The sequence below is a fragment of the Myotis myotis genome, unplaced genomic scaffold, assembly GCF_014108235.1.
Source record: "Myotis myotis isolate mMyoMyo1 unplaced genomic scaffold, mMyoMyo1.p scaffold_m19_p_6, whole genome shotgun sequence".
NCBI classification, from domain to species: Eukaryota; Metazoa; Chordata; class Mammalia; order Chiroptera; family Vespertilionidae; genus Myotis; species Myotis myotis.
In genome coordinates, this window is record NW_023416368.1 from 17773615 (window position 1) to 17792993 (window position 19379).

At 41.6% G+C, this 19379-nt stretch overlaps 1 protein-coding gene across 10 annotated transcripts in view; it reads left to right on the forward strand.

Moving 5' to 3' along the window:
* The first annotated feature begins 1302 nt into the window (after positions 1 to 1302).
* The window catches only part of GEMIN5 (gem nuclear organelle associated protein 5), a 40647-nt gene continuing 22570 nt past the window's right edge, over positions 1303 to 19379 (forward strand). For 7 of the 10 annotated variants that reach the window (XM_036315712.1, XM_036315718.1, XM_036315716.1 and 4 more), the window contains exons 1-13: positions 1303 to 1552; positions 2627 to 2787; positions 3476 to 3657; positions 6404 to 6555; positions 6764 to 6883; positions 8901 to 9030; positions 9909 to 10074; positions 11173 to 11385; positions 12286 to 12371; positions 14749 to 14831; positions 15820 to 15956; positions 18161 to 18234; positions 18875 to 19056. In XM_036315712.1, the coding sequence (XP_036171605.1) occupies positions 1387 to 1552; positions 2627 to 2787; positions 3476 to 3657; positions 6404 to 6555; positions 6764 to 6883; positions 8901 to 9030; positions 9909 to 10074; positions 11173 to 11385; positions 12286 to 12371; positions 14749 to 14831; positions 15820 to 15956; positions 18161 to 18234; positions 18875 to 19056 (1852 nt within the window). In that variant the 5' untranslated portion in view covers positions 1303 to 1386. The remainder of the gene's footprint in view (positions 1553 to 2626; positions 2788 to 3475; positions 3658 to 6403; positions 6556 to 6763; positions 6884 to 8900; positions 9031 to 9908; positions 10075 to 11172; positions 11386 to 12285; positions 12372 to 14748; positions 14832 to 15819; positions 15957 to 18160; positions 18235 to 18874; positions 19057 to 19379) is intronic. The other 3 variants (XM_036315714.1, XM_036315721.1, XM_036315713.1) reach the window with 2 other exon arrangements.

The window sequence follows — 19379 nt, forward strand, 5'->3', positions numbered from 1 at the left end:
TCTAGCCAGTGAAATAGAATAATTATCCTTACAGCAGTTTTGTTTTAAGAGTTCCACTGGAGATCACGTGGAAAGATCTTTTATAAAACAAACAGTTCAAATATAAAGTATGATGTCCTAATCCCTATTAATCTCCAGGTTGACCTACAAGAGATAGAAGTTAATTATCATCGGGCACTTGCTACTGTCTATGTCCAGCGAGCATTTCACTAAATCTCAGTATTCCTCAGAGCAATGCAACAAGGCATAGATTATCATTTTCCTTCTTCAAATGAAGAAAGAGGCTTAGGATAAGCTAAAGTCTCTTAGATAACAACTGGCAAAAACCAGTAGTCCATCTAAGGCGTTATGCCTCCAAAGTTAGTACCCCTACCCATATCCAAAGATATGCGTTTTGCCTGTGTTAAGATAGATATCTCGGGTTTCGTTTGCTACATACGGGAGTGCCAGCTACCCAATGCAAGCAATACCGGAGCAGGAGAGTGTAGTGCAGCAGTGTGAGCACCTGCCCGTTTGCGTTGGAAGGAAACTTCCATTCTTTTCCTCCGCAGCACTTAGCACATAGTTTCACGGAGCTGGCACTCAGTCAAATGGAGTCACTCTACTCTTCTTCTCCCTGACTTACCAAGAACCCGAAGCCAGAATTTCCACCCAAGAGCACAAACTCTTTTTTTTTTTTTTTTTGAGTTCTGATTGGAACATTTATCTATTTGTTAGATATCTTTGGATATATCCTTGTAGCTATCTTTCAACCTTTTCGTCTCATGGTACACATAAACTAATTACTAAAATCCTGTGGCACACCAAAAAATGTATTTTTTTGCCAATCTGAGCAAAACAAAAAAGGGGGGGGGCATAATTTTGATTCATTCATACCGAGCCGCTATTGTTGTGTTGGCTGTCCTTATTTTTTTATTTGACAATCTAAGGGAAACGGGGTCAATGCCCCTCACTAAGTAGCCAGGTATTGCGTGTTTTAAAAATTCTTGCTGTCTCGGCGGCACACCAGTGGAAAACCTCTGCTTTAAAAAGCATCTCCAGAGCTAGCGAAGTGCCCTGGCAGGAAGCGTTCAAAAATTCCTTGGGGCGGCGTTAAACCGGCGGAGCGGGAAGATGTCGCCACTGGTCTAACCCGTTAATTATGTACCTCGACTGTAGGAAGCGAGAAAGCCTAACCCCGGGGCTGGGCTCAGGCAGCGACAGACCCCGCGGCGGCGGCGGCGGCAGCGAGCGCGCGGTGCGGCCTGGGCCTCGGCGCGCGCCGTAGCAGCAGCCGGCCCGGGAGGCGGGGCTCCGAGCTGGCCCCGCCCCCTTCCCGGCCACGGCGTGGGGCTGCGAACGGTTTGTCCCAGTGGCTTCTTACCTCCTCCCCGGTGGCTCGTGATCATGGGCCAGGAGCCGCGCACGCTGCCGCCCTCCCCCAACTGGTACTGCGCCCGCTGCAGCGATGCGGTCCCCGGGGGCCTCTTCGGGTTCGCGGCGCGGACCTCCGTCTTCCTTGTCCGCGTGGGCCCGGGCGCAGGCGCGATCCCTGGGACGCCCCCATTTCGAGGTAACTCTCTGCCCCTGCCCCCACCTTTCCTGCACGTCTAGCGTTCCCTGGAGGCGCCGAGTATGCGCCTTCAGCCACCCCCTTCTACAGAAGGGGAAACTGAGGCCCCGGCAGGGAGAAGCGTCTGCTCACAGCCCCTAAACGGAGTCGCGTCCCGATCTCCAAGACTGAGCTACACTGCGCTGTGGATGAGCGGTCCCGCCTCCCGGCGCCCTCACGAGGGACTGCTCGCTTCCCCAGGAAGTTATCTCTGTCCAGACCCAGGAATTTTTAACATCTATGGCCTCCCCCGTCCCCGACCCATTGCACGTGGATCCCTTAGGAGCCTTCTTGGGGTTGGGGTTGCCTTCAGCTCCAGGCCCTAAGCAAGATCCTACAAATATGATACTCATTTCTGTGAGATGAACGCATGGAGCCAGGTGCTGTTAGGCTCCAAACTAGGTCTTGACTATACCTTGGGATATGGCATGCCAGCTATTCTACTCCAAACGATCTCTGGCCAGATCTAAGTAAGAATCCCATTTTTTTAAAATGATTTTTTTATTATTTTATTTTTAAATCCTCACCCAAGGACATTTTTTCCATTGATTTTTTAGGGAGAGTGGAAGGGAGAGAGAGAGAGAGAGAAACACCGATGTGAGAGAGATACATTGATTGGTTGCCTCCCACATGCCCCTGACCAAGGCCAGGAGCCTGCAACCAAGGTGCGTGCCCTTGACCAGAATCAAACCCAGGACCCTCCAATCCACAGGCCAACGCTCTATCCACTGAGCCAAACCAGCTAGGGCTCCCATTCTTCATTTGGGCTGCTCCTCGGCCTGTGAACTAGGCACATCAGGGAATATCAACAGCCTTTTACAGTTGAGAGGACTGAGGCCCCAGGAAATAAAATGACTTGTCTAAAGTCACGTGACAGAGCCAGTACCCCCGCACTTGGGAGTTTTTGACTGTGAGTCCCCGGATATTTTTGTTATGTCATGGAACAGGTGCGATCCCACTCAGCATCTAACAACAGCCTGATTCAGCCAGAAATCTTAGGTAGCCCTTTAACCCGGAGTCTGGTTTTGCTTGAAGTCATAGGGGAGCTGGTGGGACACACCGAGAGAGTCTCCGGCTTCACGTTTTCTCATCATCCGGGTCAATACAACCTTTGTGCCACCAGCTCTGATGATGGGACTTTGAAAATCTGGGACGTGGAGACAAAAGCAGTTGTGGCAGAACATGCACTCCATCAGGTACCACGGCTTACTGGTTTCTCAGACTGTCACGTATCTGTGCCAAGCGTTCTTTTGTTTCAAGTATAGTTTTGCTAGCTCGTTTGTGCAAGTTAACTTTTACAGTTGTATTCATAAAGTAAATAAGGAGCTCTGTGTTGTAAGAGACATTTTTGGAAGGCAAGACTTACAAACCGAAGGTCAGCAAACTACAATGCAGCCTATATTTGCAAATTGTTTTACTGTAATGCAGCCAGTCGTTCATTTAAGGATTGTTCACAGCTTCAGTATTGGCTGCCTGCATGCTACATTCGCAGAGTGGAATAGTTGCGTCAGAGAAAATGTGGCCCACAAAATCTAAAGTATTTACTGTCTGCTTAGGCTGCTGATATAAACTATAAGTCAGTAAATGAAACTTGATTTACCTGTCTTTTGAGAGAATGTTGGAAAGGAACACAGTTAACTTACTTAGTAACTCAGTAAGAACTCTGCATTAAGCTGTTAAAGAAATTATTTCAAATGGTTCTTTGATCCTCAATAGCCTAAATTCTCCTACCATTTGGTTAGCATAGTCTTGCTACACAAGTGGTATTTATTAGGTACCTATAGTATTTATTAGGTACCTATAATGTGCCTCATACTGGTTAAAAACTAAGTGAAAATTCAGCATTGACAAGTGAGAAGCAAATATATTTGTTTTGTTTTAAAGCATACAATATCAGCATTGCATTGGTCTCCTCGGGTAAAGGACCTAATAGTATCTGGAGATGAAAAAGGAGTGGTTTTCTGTTACTGGCTTAACAGAAATGACAGCCAGCACCTCTTTGTAGAGCCCAGGACCATTTTCTGCCTTACTTGCTCACCTCATCATGAAGACTTAGTAGCCATTGGGTAAGTAGTGTTCTATCTGTATTGATCATTTATCTGTGCTTATGCTCATTTATTGCATTTGCTTTCCCCTCTCCTGTCCCTTTACTCCTCAAAGGAAACCATTTATAGGTGTTAACCACTTCCCCTGACCCCTTGGCGTCCTTTAGTCCTGTGACCTCCAGGTCCTACAATCTCTTCCACTCTCTGTTGTTAATTCCTCGGTTTCTAGGATAGCTTCCTTCCCTCATTCTTCACATCTTCACTTTTTTCTCTGTCTTTACTTGCCCTTGGATGTAACATTTACTCCCAGAGAATCAAATGGCTCAGCTCTGTCTCTCTGGTTCTCAGCTCTCCCTCTAGGTTGGGAAAGTGACCTGGCATTTGGGATCTGTCTCCTTATTGGTCACCAAGGTGGTTTCACACGAGCTGCCTGAGTGGGCTTCCCCTTCCCTCACCTCTCTATTTACTTCTCTCCCAAAGATGTCCATTCACTCTGATTTGAAGACTGGATAAGCACTAGAAAGTCTGGCTGGAGAGGATTCAGGAGGCGGGGGAGGGGCATATAAGGTAGTAAAGTATACATGGAGACACGTTGCCACAGTTTGTTTCCCAAAAATGTGCACAGACATGAAGCCAAGAGGTATCCGGGGGTCGAGGGAGTATTAGACAGAAGATAGAAAGGGCGTATTTTTATGCCGATGAAAACGAGGCAGAAGAGGGAGAGCTTGTTGCAGGGGTGAACCGTGATAAGACGTAGCCATTGGTAAGTACTGTTGTATCTGTATTGGTCACAAGTAGAAAGAGCAGCGGAGACCATGGAAATAGTGCGGGTAGGTTTGTAGATCTGTTGAAAGGGGCGGGTGCTTCATTCTGATGGCTTCTGATTTTCTCAGTGAGGCGTAAGTCAGAGAGGAGATGGAGTCAAGTTCACGGTGGGGATGGGACTGGATGCAGGAAGAAGGTATGAAAAGTCATCTCAGAGAATAGGAAGTCCCTGTTGAGTGCCAAGCTAAGGATCATGGTCATGACTTTAAACTATTCACACTGGTTAAGAAAGAAGATGGTTGTATTCAACCAGGTTTGAGGTTTTGTGGAGTAAATACCCCTGAGAGAGAGGGACAAGAAGATAAGGGTTTTTAAAGGAGTGAATAACAGTGAAAATGGAAGGGGTCTGTGGATCGGCAGTCTCTGTGCAGTGGGGGGCACTAGAGAGGGAGCAGAAAGGGTGGTAGGCAGGGGTCAGAGAAGGTTAAACCACACTGATCTTGAAAGATGAGCTGGAATTCACAAGAAGAGAAGAGTCAGGTACAGTCAGACACAGGATTGAATGAGAATGATTGTTTTCCAAGGACCTTCAAAATGGTGATTATTTCTTGAGAGCTTGATCGCCTGACTATTAGGTTACAGAACTTGGTGGTTTCAAAGTCCATATTCTTTGAAGATTGACATATTCTATGATTGCATTTTTTAATAAAGCTGTAATGAGGGAAAATTTTATAAAAGGAGAAAACTAAGGAAATAAAGCTGTCACTGGTATTTTTCCCTGTAGAAGTATCTGTTAGGTAGGAAATGCAAATAGGTGCACACACTTTGGAGAGCAGCTTTGCATTTCTTAGTAAAGCAAAGAGGTGCAGATCTTACATCCTGACAGTTTCATTACTAGGCATCAAACCAGATATTGTCTTAGGTTTGTATAAGAACATTAATGGCAGCATTTTTTGTTTGTAATAGCTAAAAATTTAAGCCCTTCAAAAGGAAAAGGAATAAAAAAGTTGAGGTATATTCAGATGATGGAGGACTACACAACAGTATAAATGGCTGGCCAGGAACAGTCACATGTGCCATCATGGCTGACTCATGAATAGAATGAGTTAAGGAAGCAAGCTGCATAAAGAGACCACATGATATTTATATGAAGTTTTAAAATCTACATATATAAAAGCCTAAATGACCAGTTGCTATGATGTGCACTGACCACCAGGAGGCAGCTCCTGTGTTGAGCATCTACCCCAGTACGCTCCCACAGCCAGTCCCGCCCGCCTTCCTCCCCACCCCCCCACGGCCTGCTGGGGCTGAGGGACCCACCCATGCACAAATTCGTGCACCAGGCCTCTAGTATATAAAATAATTCTGTATTTTATTTAGGAATGTAAATAAAGAAAGGCTAGGAATAATGTAACACAAAATTCACAAATAGCAATTTCCCTCTAGGGAAGAGAGGGACAGAGTTTGGGTGAGGACTTCAGAGGACTTCAACTGTATTGATAATTGTTTTTTTCTTAGTCTGAGTGGTAGATACTTTGTGTCTGAAATACTTTCCCACTTAAAAAAAATAAGCTGTTAGAATTTCTCAGCCTCTTTTGAACTCACTGAATGATAGAGCCTTGGAATACCCAGATCTAGAATTAAGAGTTCTGCAGCTTTTGTTAAATTTCTAGTTGGAAAAGCAGGATTGCTGGTATAAAGAAGGAGTTTTTTTAGTGTAATTAGAGGAACTGCTGGGCCCCTAAAAGAACTTGGAACGTAAGCACACTTCCGTTTGAGCTTTGTGCGAGGTAACGTGCACTATTACTATTACAAGATTGATCATGGAGGAGGATTTGAAAAATCAGGAAGCATGAAATGAACACTTTAGAAAAAGGACAAAGTTAATCGTTTCTTGTCTTCTTCTCCCCAACTCCCAATGCACTTAACTTTTAAAAATGCACAATAACTCCTAAGGCAAAATTTTACTCGAAAAAAAAATGTTTTCCAACTTGTTTTTCAGCTACAAGGATGGCATAGTGGTTATAATTGACATCAGCAAGAAAGGAGAAGTTATTCACAGGCTTCGGGGCCATGATGATGAGATCCACTCCATAGCCTGGTGTCCTCTGCCTGGTGAAGACTGTTTACCCATAAATCAAGAGGAAAATTCAGGTAGCCGTCATTTAAGGAAGGGTTCTGTATTCTTTAGAGCTAAGGAACACAATGTGTAGAATTGTATCATTTGAATTATATTTAAAATGTGACTTTTGCAGATCAGATATATGAAAGCTGATAGCTAAGATCCTGGAACCCTTGCAAACTATTTTTTCTTTGAGATAAGTGCCTGTTTCGTGTAACAAAATTACCATCTCTATCCTAGAAGAACCTGAACTTCCTAATGGGAGAGTTATAGCACAAACTCCAGTAACAAAAGGCTGCTACTTAGCCACTGGAAGCAAAGATCAGACCATTCGAATCTGGAGCTGCTCTCGAGGTCGAGGTAAGATCGATGTTTGATCATTTCTTTTGCGATATAACCTAGATTGGGCCAGGAGAGGCATAAGTTGTTTATTCTGCCTTGTACTGAGAGTATGTCATCTGTCAAACGCGGTTCCTTTACTTTTCTATGCAGAAAGTTGTTTCCCAACCTAGCCTAGACTAGAACTCTGTGCTCCTAACATCTGGTTTTGGTGCTGGAGGTGAGGGTTTCTGTTACATTCATAGAAGGGTCGTTCTGTGGCATGGGGGATAAGATGTTTGCTGAGGCTGGGAATATTGGAACTTGGCAAGGCCTTGATCAGAGGAATGGAAAAGATCACTAGAGTTAGAACTTTTTAAAATAATACATATTTTTATTTATTTCAGAGAGGAAGGGAGAGGGAAAGATAGAAATACCAATGATGAGAAAGAATCATTGATTAACTGCCTCCTACATGCCCCATACTGGGGGTCGAGCCCACAACCTGGGCAAGTGCCCTTGACAGGAATCGAACCTGGGACCCTTTAGTCCGTAGGCTGATGCTCTATCCACTGAGCCAAATCAGCTAGGGCTAGAGTAAGAACTTTCAATGCACAGATGCAGAATAAATAATATACACCCACTAGAGACATGCATATTTAAATGTAGAAGCTCAGTCATTCAGCTTTCCTAAGCATTTCTTTGAGCAGAACTTTTACCGTAAGATTGAGAGAAGATCCAGGCAGAGTGGATGTTACCTGTATAGTAAACACAAACCTTTCACTTTATAGCAGTCTATTTTCTCTACTTAAACCATAGAAGTTTTATCATCTGTCCAAATGCATTTGTGCATGTAAAGCAAGTAGCATAGTTAGGGCTTAGTCAGTGGTAGCTATTCGCATAATTTGGGGAAACAGAATGTTTTAGGATTTGTGGATGGCTTTTGGACATACTTTGGCTGATTCTCCCAAGTAGGGATAACATCAGGCTAAGAATCCATCCAAAAGGGTAACTTCTAAACTTTAATGATGCTGAGGAATAAAAAAATAAATAATACACTTAGGGACAACTGTCTTCAATTTTTCTGAATCAGAATCTCTTGGGGTTAAAAAAAAAAAAAGAATCTCTTGTGGTTGGGCCCCGACTTATGAATTTTAGAAATTCCACCAGTGGTTCTGATACTCCGTAGAAATTAAGAACCACCGGTTAGTAGCATCCAGGGGTGGAGGGACTTCCCTGTCACATGTCAATGCCAGCTTTGTCCCCTTCGTTGGATTTCTTCACAGCTAGGAGAAGGAACCCCACCCTCTGTCCTGCCAACTTTGGAGAATCAGATTGTGCTACCACCTGGGTGCTCAGTTCTAGTTGGAAACTCACTTCCTCGGCCTGTAAAAGCTTTGACTTAAATTAGCTGGACTAGTATTAACCACTAAGCATAATAGTGTTACCAGGAGAAAATGAGGTCTGAATCCTAAGTAACCAAACTAACAAACTTCTAAACCACAAACATACAGTACTTCCCTCTTATCTGAGAGGAATACGTCCCAGGAGCTCCACGGGATGCCTGAAACCTCAGATAGCACCGAATCCTATATAGACTTAACGTTTTTTCCTATTCATACATACCTGTAATAAAGTTTAATTTATAAATTAGGCACAATAAGAGATTTAAAATAATAATAATTAAGTATAACAATTATTATGACATACTGTAATAAGTATGTGAATGACTTTGAGGCCATTATTAAGTAAAATGGATTACCTGAACACAAGCACTGTGAGACCACAGTAGTCTGTCTGATCACCTGCTAAGTGACTAACGGATGGGAAGCACATACGACATGGATACATTGGACAAAGGGATGATTCGTGTTCAGGGCAGGGCAGCACAAGATTTCATCACACTACTCAGAACAGTGTGCGATTTAAAACAGGAATTGTTATTTCTGGAATTTTCCGTTTAATGTTTTTGGACCATGGCTGCCCACAGGTTACTGAAGCCGCAGATAGAGGGGGTTACTGCATTGTGAGCTGCTAATGACTTTATGCTCATCTGCAGGTGTGATGACTTTGAAATTGCCCTTTCTGAAGAGAAGAGGAGGGGTAGACCCAACTGTTAAGGAGCGCCTTTGGTTGACACTCCATTGGCCCAGGGATCAGCCAACACAGCTGGTATCTAGCTGTTTTGGGTAAGTCTTTTTCCTGGTCGTGCCCTTTGTCATGTTTTGTTTTCTTCTCTAGCCTCAGGAATTCCTGGACTTGCAGATGGAAAAAGCAGTGGCTGAGGCTTATATTATGATAGGCCATTTGTATTGGAAAAATCATGGGATCGATATCTGTGTTGTGTAATAAGAGAGTTGTGAAAAGATCAAATAAGTATAGCCTGGTGGGTAAGAATGGACTCTGAAGCCAGGCAGAATTGAATTTCAGAATCAGTCCATGACTTACCTGCTGCGTATTCATGAGCAAGACCCTTCACTTTTCTGAGCTTCAATTACTTCACATAAAAAGAGGAGGTTATGGCATCTCCTATCTCGTAGGATGATTAGAGCCACTCAGTAAACAAAATCTGAGTACCAGCTTTTAGTTGCTTGAGATAATAAAGTGAATTTAACAGAAAAGGCCCTGCTTTTAAATGAAATAATACAGGTAAAGCATATAGAAATCTCACCAAAACATTAGTCATGGCCCTACCCTCTGCCACCCTCACTGACCCAAAAAAGAGATAGTATATCTTAACGCCTTTGGCATTTCCTAATTAAAGCTGTTAGGAAAATCTGTTCAAAAGGTAGCCCAGTATAGCCCTATGGTCCGGAAAGAAGGAAAGCTATGATAAAGTACCGTTCTGCCTCTGATTCCTCCAGCTACTTGGTTCCTCTCCCCGTAGGACTGACTCCTTGTTTTTGCGTGTGCTTCCAGAGATATCCTGTGCATACTTCACGGTTGTTCTCTACTTATAGGAACAATGAATAGAAATTATTTTGCAACTGGGCCCACACTCTGGCCCAGAATCTCTTCTTTTCAAAGGGCTTGTGAAAGAGAACTAATGCCTGTCCTTCCTTCGCAGAGGTGAACTGCTGCTGTGGGATCTCACTCAGTCTTGGAGACGGAAATATACCCTCTTTAGTGCCTCAGCAGAAGGGCAGAATCATTCAAGAATTGTGTTTAATTTATGTCCCTTGCAAACTGAGGATGACAAACAGCTGCTGCTTTCCACATCGATGGACAGAGATGTAAGGACAGCTTATTCCTGTGTTCAGCATGGAAAAGCGGTGATTTATGGCTTACGTGGGATTAGAGGGCTTTTTCAAACCAGCCGTCAGTTCCATTCATACCCCACCTTACCTCCAGTTCCTATTTCAGTTACTGTTACCGATTGGCACTAAATACAGTAACAGCAGAGAGGTAGGGGCAGGGGAGGAACCACCAAGATGCCTTTTTGTTGAAGCAGATGTGATAAAGAAGAGTAGATGTGTCCAGGGAAGGATATGTGAGATCATTGTGCTTTGGCTTTATTATATCCTTGTCTATAGTTCGGTAGCAGAATCATCTGCTCTTGGTGAAATCTCTCTAAGGGAGAATTGGCTTTAAGAGGCTATGGCCTTACTCTTTTGCCGTTAAGCTAGGCTCATTTGATAAACTTTTTCTCCCAAGTCCCTCTGTTACACAAGTTACAGTTAAAACCTTAGCACTGCTCTTCCCATTGGTATGATACTGATATTTTGCTTTTTGAGATGACACTGATTTTTTTCCAGTATCTTGAGACCATCTTTATTGCTTAGAGCAGGGGTCCTCAAACTTTTTAAACGGGCCAGTTCACTGTCCCTCAGACTGTTGGAGGGCCGGACTATAGTTTAAAAAAAAACTATGAACAAATTCCTATGCACACTGCACATATCTTATTTTGAAGTAAAAAAACAAACGGGAACAAATACAATATTTGTATTTGCATGTGGCCCGCAGGCCGTAGTTTGAGGACCCCTGGCTTAGAGTTTGCCAAATGAGCAAATCACTGATGTGCTAATACAATAGAGTAGAAAGGCCACTGACCTTGTAAGTGGCAGGCCTGTTCTGGTTTATTAATTGTATGGCTCAGAATTCACGTGACATCTCTGGGAATAAGTGTATGCTAAGATCCCTCTGAGCTCTACAATTTATTATTGGTTTTTTGGGTGTGTGTTTTCTAAGGCATGCTTTTTCCAATTCCTATTAGAATAGTTAAATTACACTATTTTGTTTACTCTCTAAACCCATCCTATTTGAAATGTTGATTCCTTTTCTTGTTTCTCTGATCTTTTTTATATTTAGGCCTTAACTCTTCATCTTTTCAGGTAAAATGCTGGGACATGGCCACCCTGGAGTGCTGCTGGACCCTGCCTTCCCTTGGTGGCTTTGCCTACAGCCTGGCTTTCTCTCCTGTGGACACAGGCTGTTTGGCCATAGGCGTTGGAGATGGCATGATCCGTGTATGGAATACAATCTCCATAAAGAACAACTATGATGTGAAAAATTTCTGGCAGGGTGTCAAGTCCAAGGTTACAGCGGTACGGATGCTCTCTTTGAGCTTACTGTGAACTTATTTTCAAGTCAGTAATTCTCTTTTAGAGAATACCTTTTCATTTAAATGAATTCTGTTGAGAATCACAGGTTGTTCAAGGGTATTTTCAATAGAGTTTGCAACTGGGGAAAGTGAAGGATTCTCTCCAAACAAACCCATTATCTCCAAATTTAGGATTTAAAGTTAAAGCTTTGTTCAAGTTACCATGTTTTCTAATAGTAAGAAATTAGAAATAATCTGGATGTGCATTCATGGAAGATAATTATTATAACCACATGGAATGGTATCAAACTATTAGAAATAACAATGCAGATCTTTATTTTATGTGAAAAGATGGTAATAACTCACGAAGAATGCAAATGACAAAACACAGAAAGCACATTATAAAACCACATGTATAAATTTTTTTGTTTTTTTCTAAAGTGAGACCTCTGTTGTGGCCATTTAGTCTAAAAGCAATAAATGTTTCTCCACTCCATTCACCCATTTCCATGATCCATTGAACTACTGTTGACAATTTGTGATGTGTCTTTCAAAATTTTAATATTAGGATCATATTTTCTAAATTGTTCTAGCATTTTTATCCCCACTCAACAGTGTATCATGTACATCATTTATATGTTTGAATCTATTTTTGTTTTTTTCAATTTTATATATTGTAAGATTATTCACCAAAAAGTTCAATACTGGCAATGGGGTGTTTTGGGGGTGACATTACCGGTAATTCTCACTTTGTTTTTAATACTTCTTTGTTTCTCTTTTAAATAACGAGAGTTTGTAAAATTAGAAGACACCAAGAGCAAGAACGTTTTCCATTTAAACGCCTGAAGGATAATCTGAGAATCCCCATTACAGTCTGTCTCTTTCCTCATGTTATTTTTTGTAGCTGTGCTGGCACCCAACCAAGGAAGGCTGCTTAGCTTTTGGAACTGATGACGGAAAAGTGGGATTGTATGACACCTACTCCAACAAGTAAGAGAAAGAGATGATTCTTTGCCGATGGAGTTTGAGTTCAGAAACCCGGACATGCATCAAAACTGGCCTGGAAGCATCTTTAGGAGTCTGGTTCTGAACTTCTTCCTGATTAGGAATATGACCATTTGACTCTTCAATGACTATTATTTGTTACAGTTTTCAGAATTTGCCATTATAATAAGAACAATCTTAACTATATACTATTTTATATTAAGAGAGAGTGTGTGTGTGTGAGAGTGTGTGGCTCTGAAACTGAGGCTTAAAACTCGAGGTTTAATTTTAAAAATGTATTTTTCAGCTCTGGCCAGTGTGCTTCAGTGGGTTGAGCATCGTCCTGTGCACGAAAAGGTCACCTGTGCGATTCCCACTCAGGGCACGTGCCCAAGTTGCTGGTTCGGTCCCCTGTCGGGGTGTATACTAGAGGCAACCAATTGATGTTTCTCCTTTCTCTCCCTTTCCCTTCCTCTCTCTCTTTTAAGTTCAGGTTATGGTGGTTCTGACTTGTGGGAATATAAAGTATTTCCTTTTCCCTCGATTTTTTAAATAGTAGTTCTATAGTATGACCTAATGTCCAGCCATATACAAATTAAATTAAATTAAGTTTTATTGGAACCCAGCCATCCTCGTTTGTTTATATCTTGTCTGGAGCTGCTTTCATAGTACCACAGCAGAGTGGACCAGTTGTGACGGAGATAGCATGGCTCAAAAAGCCTAAAATGTTCACTATCTGGCCCTTTGCAAGATAAGTTTGCCTACCTCTGTTGTACATTATTTGCTTCAACTGAGAATTATTATACTGCGGTGCTAACCTTTTTGCGATTATTTAAGTACTTATGTGTAATCTACATGTAGTTAACTATTTTTCTCCTTTTTTTTTCCTCACCCAAAGAGCGAGGATATTTTTTCCATTGATTTTTAGAGAGAGTGGGAGGGGCGGGGGCAGTATAGTGAGGAGGGGGAGGAGAGAGAGAGAAGAGAGAAACATGGATGTGAGAGAGACAGGTCGATTGGCTGCCCTCAGCACTTACCCTGACTGGGGGTGGGGCTCGAACCTGCGGAATCCAACCTGTGACCCCTCTGGTGTTCAGGCCGATGCTCTAACCACTGGGCACACCAGCCAGGGCTCCAATTCCCCCTCCCGCCCATTTTTAATTCTCAAAAAACTATTTCAAAGAAACATCTAAGAAAATAAAACTATATAACACTAGAAAAGGTATGATTAGGGGGAAGGATGTTGCTGTGGACAAATTCTTCTTAGGCATTCAGCCAGAGCTGCTATTCTGTTTCCTTTAGCCAAAGCAATTTTCGTTTATTGTCTAGAATAATAACAATATGTCAGACACATGGAAGTAAATAAGTCAACAGCTAGTTCAGCCATAGGTTCCGGAATCTTGGAATTCTAAAGTCATACAAAGAATATAGTATACACTGAAGGTAATAACCACCCTGCCTTTGACTGACACCTCACATATTATTCACCACCACAGGAACCGTAAGAAACACTTTTGAGACCAAGGTTTCTTTTAAAAAGAAACAATAAAGAACTTTAAAGTCTATCTAAAATCTTCTCTTAGTTTAAGAATGTGGTATTAAAAACAGGGTAAACCTAAAACTACATTTAGTCTTTTACTTGACTATGAGGTGGAGCCATTTGCATGCTTAGCAGTAGCTTTAGTTCTGTGCTAAGCAGTTTGCATTTTCTATCTAGTTCTGTCTGCCTCTCACTGGGATAGCCTTTACACTGCTACATAACTACAGTAATATTAACATGTTTGACATTTAAGTAAAGTAGGCAACTCAGAGGGAGAGATGGGAAATGTTTATACACTGACCAGATGAGCGGGTTGGGTGGGGAGAGGGAGGTAACATTTTTTCTGTGTTTAAAGTGTATTTGAGCCGTAACCGGTTTGGCTCGGTGGATAGAGCGTCGGCCTGCGGACTGAAAGATTCCAGGTTCGATTCCGGTCAAGGGCATGTACCTTGGTTGCGGGCACATCCCCAGTAGGAGGTGTGCAGGAGGCAGCTGATCGATGTTTCTCTCTCATCGATGTTTCTGGCTCTCTATCTCTCTCCCTTCCTCTCTGTAAAAAATCAATAAAATATATAAAAAATAAATACATAAATAGTCATGTTAAAAAAAAATAAAGTGTATTTGAGACTTTACTGATTTTGTTAGTAGATATCATTACATGGTATGTCATTTAAGTATTTGCTTCTTTACAAATCAGCTATTTGGAGAAGGGTACTGTTAAATTGTTTTTCTCTAATGTCAGCAAGTAAGTTTATAATAGGAACCTTTTACAAGGAAAAGGTGTTTTATTTCCACTATGCCGTTTTGTTTAAATCTTTCTGTTTGTAATCCCCCTTCTCTTAGGCCTCCACAGATTTCCAGCACATACCATAAGAAGACTGTGTATAGTTTAGCCTGGGGGCCACCAATACCTTCCCTGTCACTTGGTAAGTGTCGGAGCCATTTTCTTACAAATGCAAGAATATTCTCTTTCTTACAGTTTAACCCTAGGATATTCAAGAGTCCTAAATATTCCAGGGCAGTGACTGCTTATGCTGGCTGCTATGTAGCCAGGGGTCTGTGAGGGCAGACGTGCTGGGTGAAAGGTCAGAAACCATTCACCCAGAACAAGCTTCCCTAAACTCTAAAGCAAACAGATTCTCAAGTGACCTCCTTTTGCCTTTCATTGTATTCTGACGCTTTTCCTCTTCTAGGCTTTTCCTCAGCCTTGTCTTTCTCTTTCTTATTCCTAAAGTGATAGTTCCTTCAGAATATCTTTCAAAATGAGTGTGTTCAGCAACATCTTTGGTTTTCTTACTCTTCTATAATGAAACATCTGTAAATTTCCATAGTAACTGCATTACATAGAGAGGATGGTGTAAATCATCAGAACTCAAACAGCATTGCAATCATCTTTCATCCATTCATTTAACAAATGTTTACTGGATCCTTGATTTGTGTCAGGCAGAGTTTCAACAGTGGTGAGAGTAAAACTTGCCCTTACAGAAAGCCATCACAACTACTGTTTGCTTCTTAAAAATCAACAAGAGGATTGCTGTAACACTGAGGAAGTTTGCTCCTTATAGTTAGTCATAGACATTCCTGCAGCTCCATATATTTAAATGCCCAAAGAGGAGAGTACTTATTTCTGAAAGAAAACATAAAAATTCAAAAACTTTGAGAACATATTTTCTGATTCCAGTTTTGGCACCCCATACTATTTTGAATGACAGAAGAATGCTTAAAACAAATATGTTACATTATAGATAGTAATGTAGACTTATTAGTATACCGTTGTTACTTTTACTCCCACCAACTAGGTTCAGATGCAAAGAACTGTGGCTTTATTACAGTGTATTAAACAATTGATAGTATGACACGGTGGTGCTTTGGCTGGTGGAATGCAAAACTGGTAAGCTTTCTTGTCTCACATAGGAGGAGAAGGAGACAGACCCTCCCTCACCTTATACAGCTGTGGCGGGGAGGGGCTTGTCCTACAGCATAGCCCCTGGAAGCTCAGTGGAGAGGCTTTCGACATCAACAGACTCATCAGGGACACCAATTCAGTCAAAGTAAGTTCTTGTGGTTTAAAGTCTTCTCTTGATCTCTGTATCTTTATTTTCCATCTTACATAATAAATGCCATTATTAGAGATATCTGTTATGCTCAGACTTCTGAGATGTTCTTTAAAAACTCAGTGAATTAATAAGTTATCACACATATCTTACAATTCTTTATCCTTGAGTAAAGCAAGGAACTTAACAACAAAATGTTTTATCTCAGTTGCATTGGTGATTTATTGTAAACTTTCAGATCTTGGATATAGAGCATTCTTTTCCAGCCAGCCAGTTCCTCCAGAGTGAGGCCTTGGTAAAATAACTTGGTAAGATGGCATCCACGTGTGGCTGCGGGGTATTTTGCTCAAGATAGAATTGTCATTTGTTTTTAATTTTTTAATGAAGTAATTATAGATTTATTAAAAAGCTGCAAAAGTAATTCCCTGTTATCTTTGACCCAGATTCCTGCATTTAATCACATTTGCTTTATATCTTATCAGTATGTCTGTATGCCAGAACTATCTTTTGAAGTGAAATCATAAATGCTGAGATTTCATTATTCTTTCAAATGAGCATTTTTTATTGTTGCTCATTATTCTTATATGGCTAACATAAAAATAACATTTAATCATAAACTGAATTATTTTTATTGACTACATTCCTCCATTGTCTCTGTATATTATCTGCACATTAACATTCAACAATGATTATAGAGACCAGATCCCTGTTCCCAGTGAGCTTTGGATTTTGTAGCAGCTGAATGTATGGATCAGAAACTCATACAAGGAGTTTGGGCTGCAGATGGAAATTTAGAATCCCTTTATGGTAGCTAAAAAAGCTGTGGGTGCCTGGCCCGTGTGGCGCAGTGGTTGAGGTCATTGGTTCACTTCGCAGTCAGGGCACATGCCCGGGTTGTGGGCTTGATCCCCAGTAGGGGGCGTGTGGGAGGCAGCGGATCAATAATGTTCCTTTTTCATCAATGTTTCTCTCTCTCTCTATCCCTCTCCCTTCTAAAAAATTCAAAAGCCCTGACCGGTTTGGCTCAGTGGATAGGGCATTGCCCTGCGGACTGAAGGGTCCCGGATTCGATTCCAGTCAAGGCCATGTACCTGGGTTGCAGGCACATCCCCAGTAGTGGGTGTGCAGGAGGCAGCTGATCGATGTTTCTCTCTCATCGATGTTTCTAACTCTCTATCCCTCTCCCTTCCTCTCTCTCTATAAAAAATCAATAAAATATATTTTTTAAAAAATTAATAAAAACATACTTAAAAAGAAAAAAAAAAGCAGCTGTGGGCATGTATGAGTTGGTCTAAAAAGACAAGAAGAGGACCCAGCAGCCTTGGCGACCAACATGAAAAGAAACGAAAGGGATAGAAGAAAGCAAGGGCAAGGTGTATGGTTTTTGTTAAGGAGACTATGACCCCTATGTCATCCAAGCCAGCAGATATGTTTAATTCTTCATTGTGGGATAAAATTGTTTTTAATGAAGCTCAATTCACAAGGTTAGACATTGTAGACATTTAGTATTTGCTGGCCTCTTTTTGTCCCAACTAAGAAATTATAATTAGCCCTAGCTGGTTTGGCTCAGTGGATAGAGAGTCAGCCTGCGGACTGAAGGGTCCCGGGTTCCATTCCAGTCAAGGGCATGTGCCCTGGTTGCAGGCTTGATCCCCAGTGGGGGGGGGCGTGCAGGAGGTAGCCAATCAATGATTCTCTCTCATCAATGATGTTTCTCTCTCTCCCTCTCCCTTCCTCTCTGAAATCAATAAAAATATATTTTTTTAAAAAGAAATTGTACATTTGCTCTTAGTAATTCTTTGGTTATTATAAAGGTTATTTATAAGAATGACTATTGTATAATTAGAAGATTTTTAAACTCTAGGGATTTTTTCTCTAGTGCTGTCATCATTGGTTTATAAGCTATATGCAGAGAGGAACAATGTTTTTTGTTGTTTTTTTTTTAAATATATTTTATTGACTTTTTACAGAGAGGAAGGGAGAGAGAGAGAGAGTCAGAAACATCGATGGGAGAGAAACATCGATCAGCCGCCTCCCGCACATCTCCCACTGGGAATGTGCCCGCAACCCAGGTACATGCCCTTGACCGGAATCGAACCTGGGACCCCCCAGTCCGCAGGCCGACGCTCTATCCACTGAGCCAAACCGGTTTTGGCGAGGAACAATATTTTTAGTCAAGATTGGTTTATTTTGCTTTCTAGTACAAACTGCCTGTACACACAGAGATCAGCTGGAAAGCAGATGGCAAAATCATGGCTCTTGGCAATGAAGACGGGTATGTGTTTGTTTCTTTAAAAAAAACACCACTTTGTAACTGCACATATATTTGATTGCAAGCTGGCTGATGCCATCTGTAATGTTAGCTGGGGAAGCCCAGTTGTATTTGATATTCTGATTTATCCTTGATGTCTGTGAATGATCCAGGAGCTCTCTGCATCTTTGAAAATTACAAAATAAATTGGATATTTTTATTCCAAGGAGTGTTTGCCTACTCAGTTTGGCTGTTTGATGCTTTACAAAATGCTCATCTCCTGCACTGAACTGCCTAAATTCCCCGTCAGTTTTTAAAATGAAGCCCAGGCATAAGTCCTCCTTAGGTCTCACCGTGCCCTTTCCACGCTGTTCAGAGTAACATAATCCTAATTCATCCACTGGCTCATTCCTTCTTCCGTCAGCTTCTCTCTAGCACTGTCTATTACAAGAGCCTGATAAACACTTTTCAAAGTTTGGGGATTTTTTTAAAGCTGAAATACTTGTTTGAGAGACAACCTTTTGCCCCTGGTTCTAAGAGAGTGATAGGTAGGGTTATCCTATTCCACTTCACCTTTCCTTGACTGAGGGAGTGAAGGAGATGCCTGTTTGCGTTAACTGTAAACTTATCCATCTTCCATGTCTTCATGTGTTTCTTATTTCAGATCAATAGAAATATTTCAGGTTCCCAACTTGAAACTGATCTGCACCATCCAGCAGCATCACAAGCTCGTGAATACCATCAGCTGGCATCATGAGCACAGCAGCCAGCCAGAGCTGAGCTATCTGATGGCCTCCGGGTCCAACAATGCCGTCATTTATGTGCACAACCTGAAGGCTGTCATAGGTAACTGGTTTCTTCTATACTGGGGGTGCGATCCTCTGTTTAGCTACTTTCCATTCCAGTCTCTATACCTTTTTACTATTAAAATAAATGTTATTCTTATTTTTTTTCTGTTTGCAAAAGTAATATATTCATCTTATTTAAAATAAGAAAAATTTCAAATATGACATATATGGTAACTAAGAAAATAAAGTTCCTCCCGTAATATCATCCCTCAATAATAATCCATGTTATCAGTTTGCTGAGTGTTTTCTCCAGTTTTTTTTGTTTTGTTTTGTTAATCCTCACCGGAGGATATTTTTCCCATTAATTTTTAGAGAAAGTAA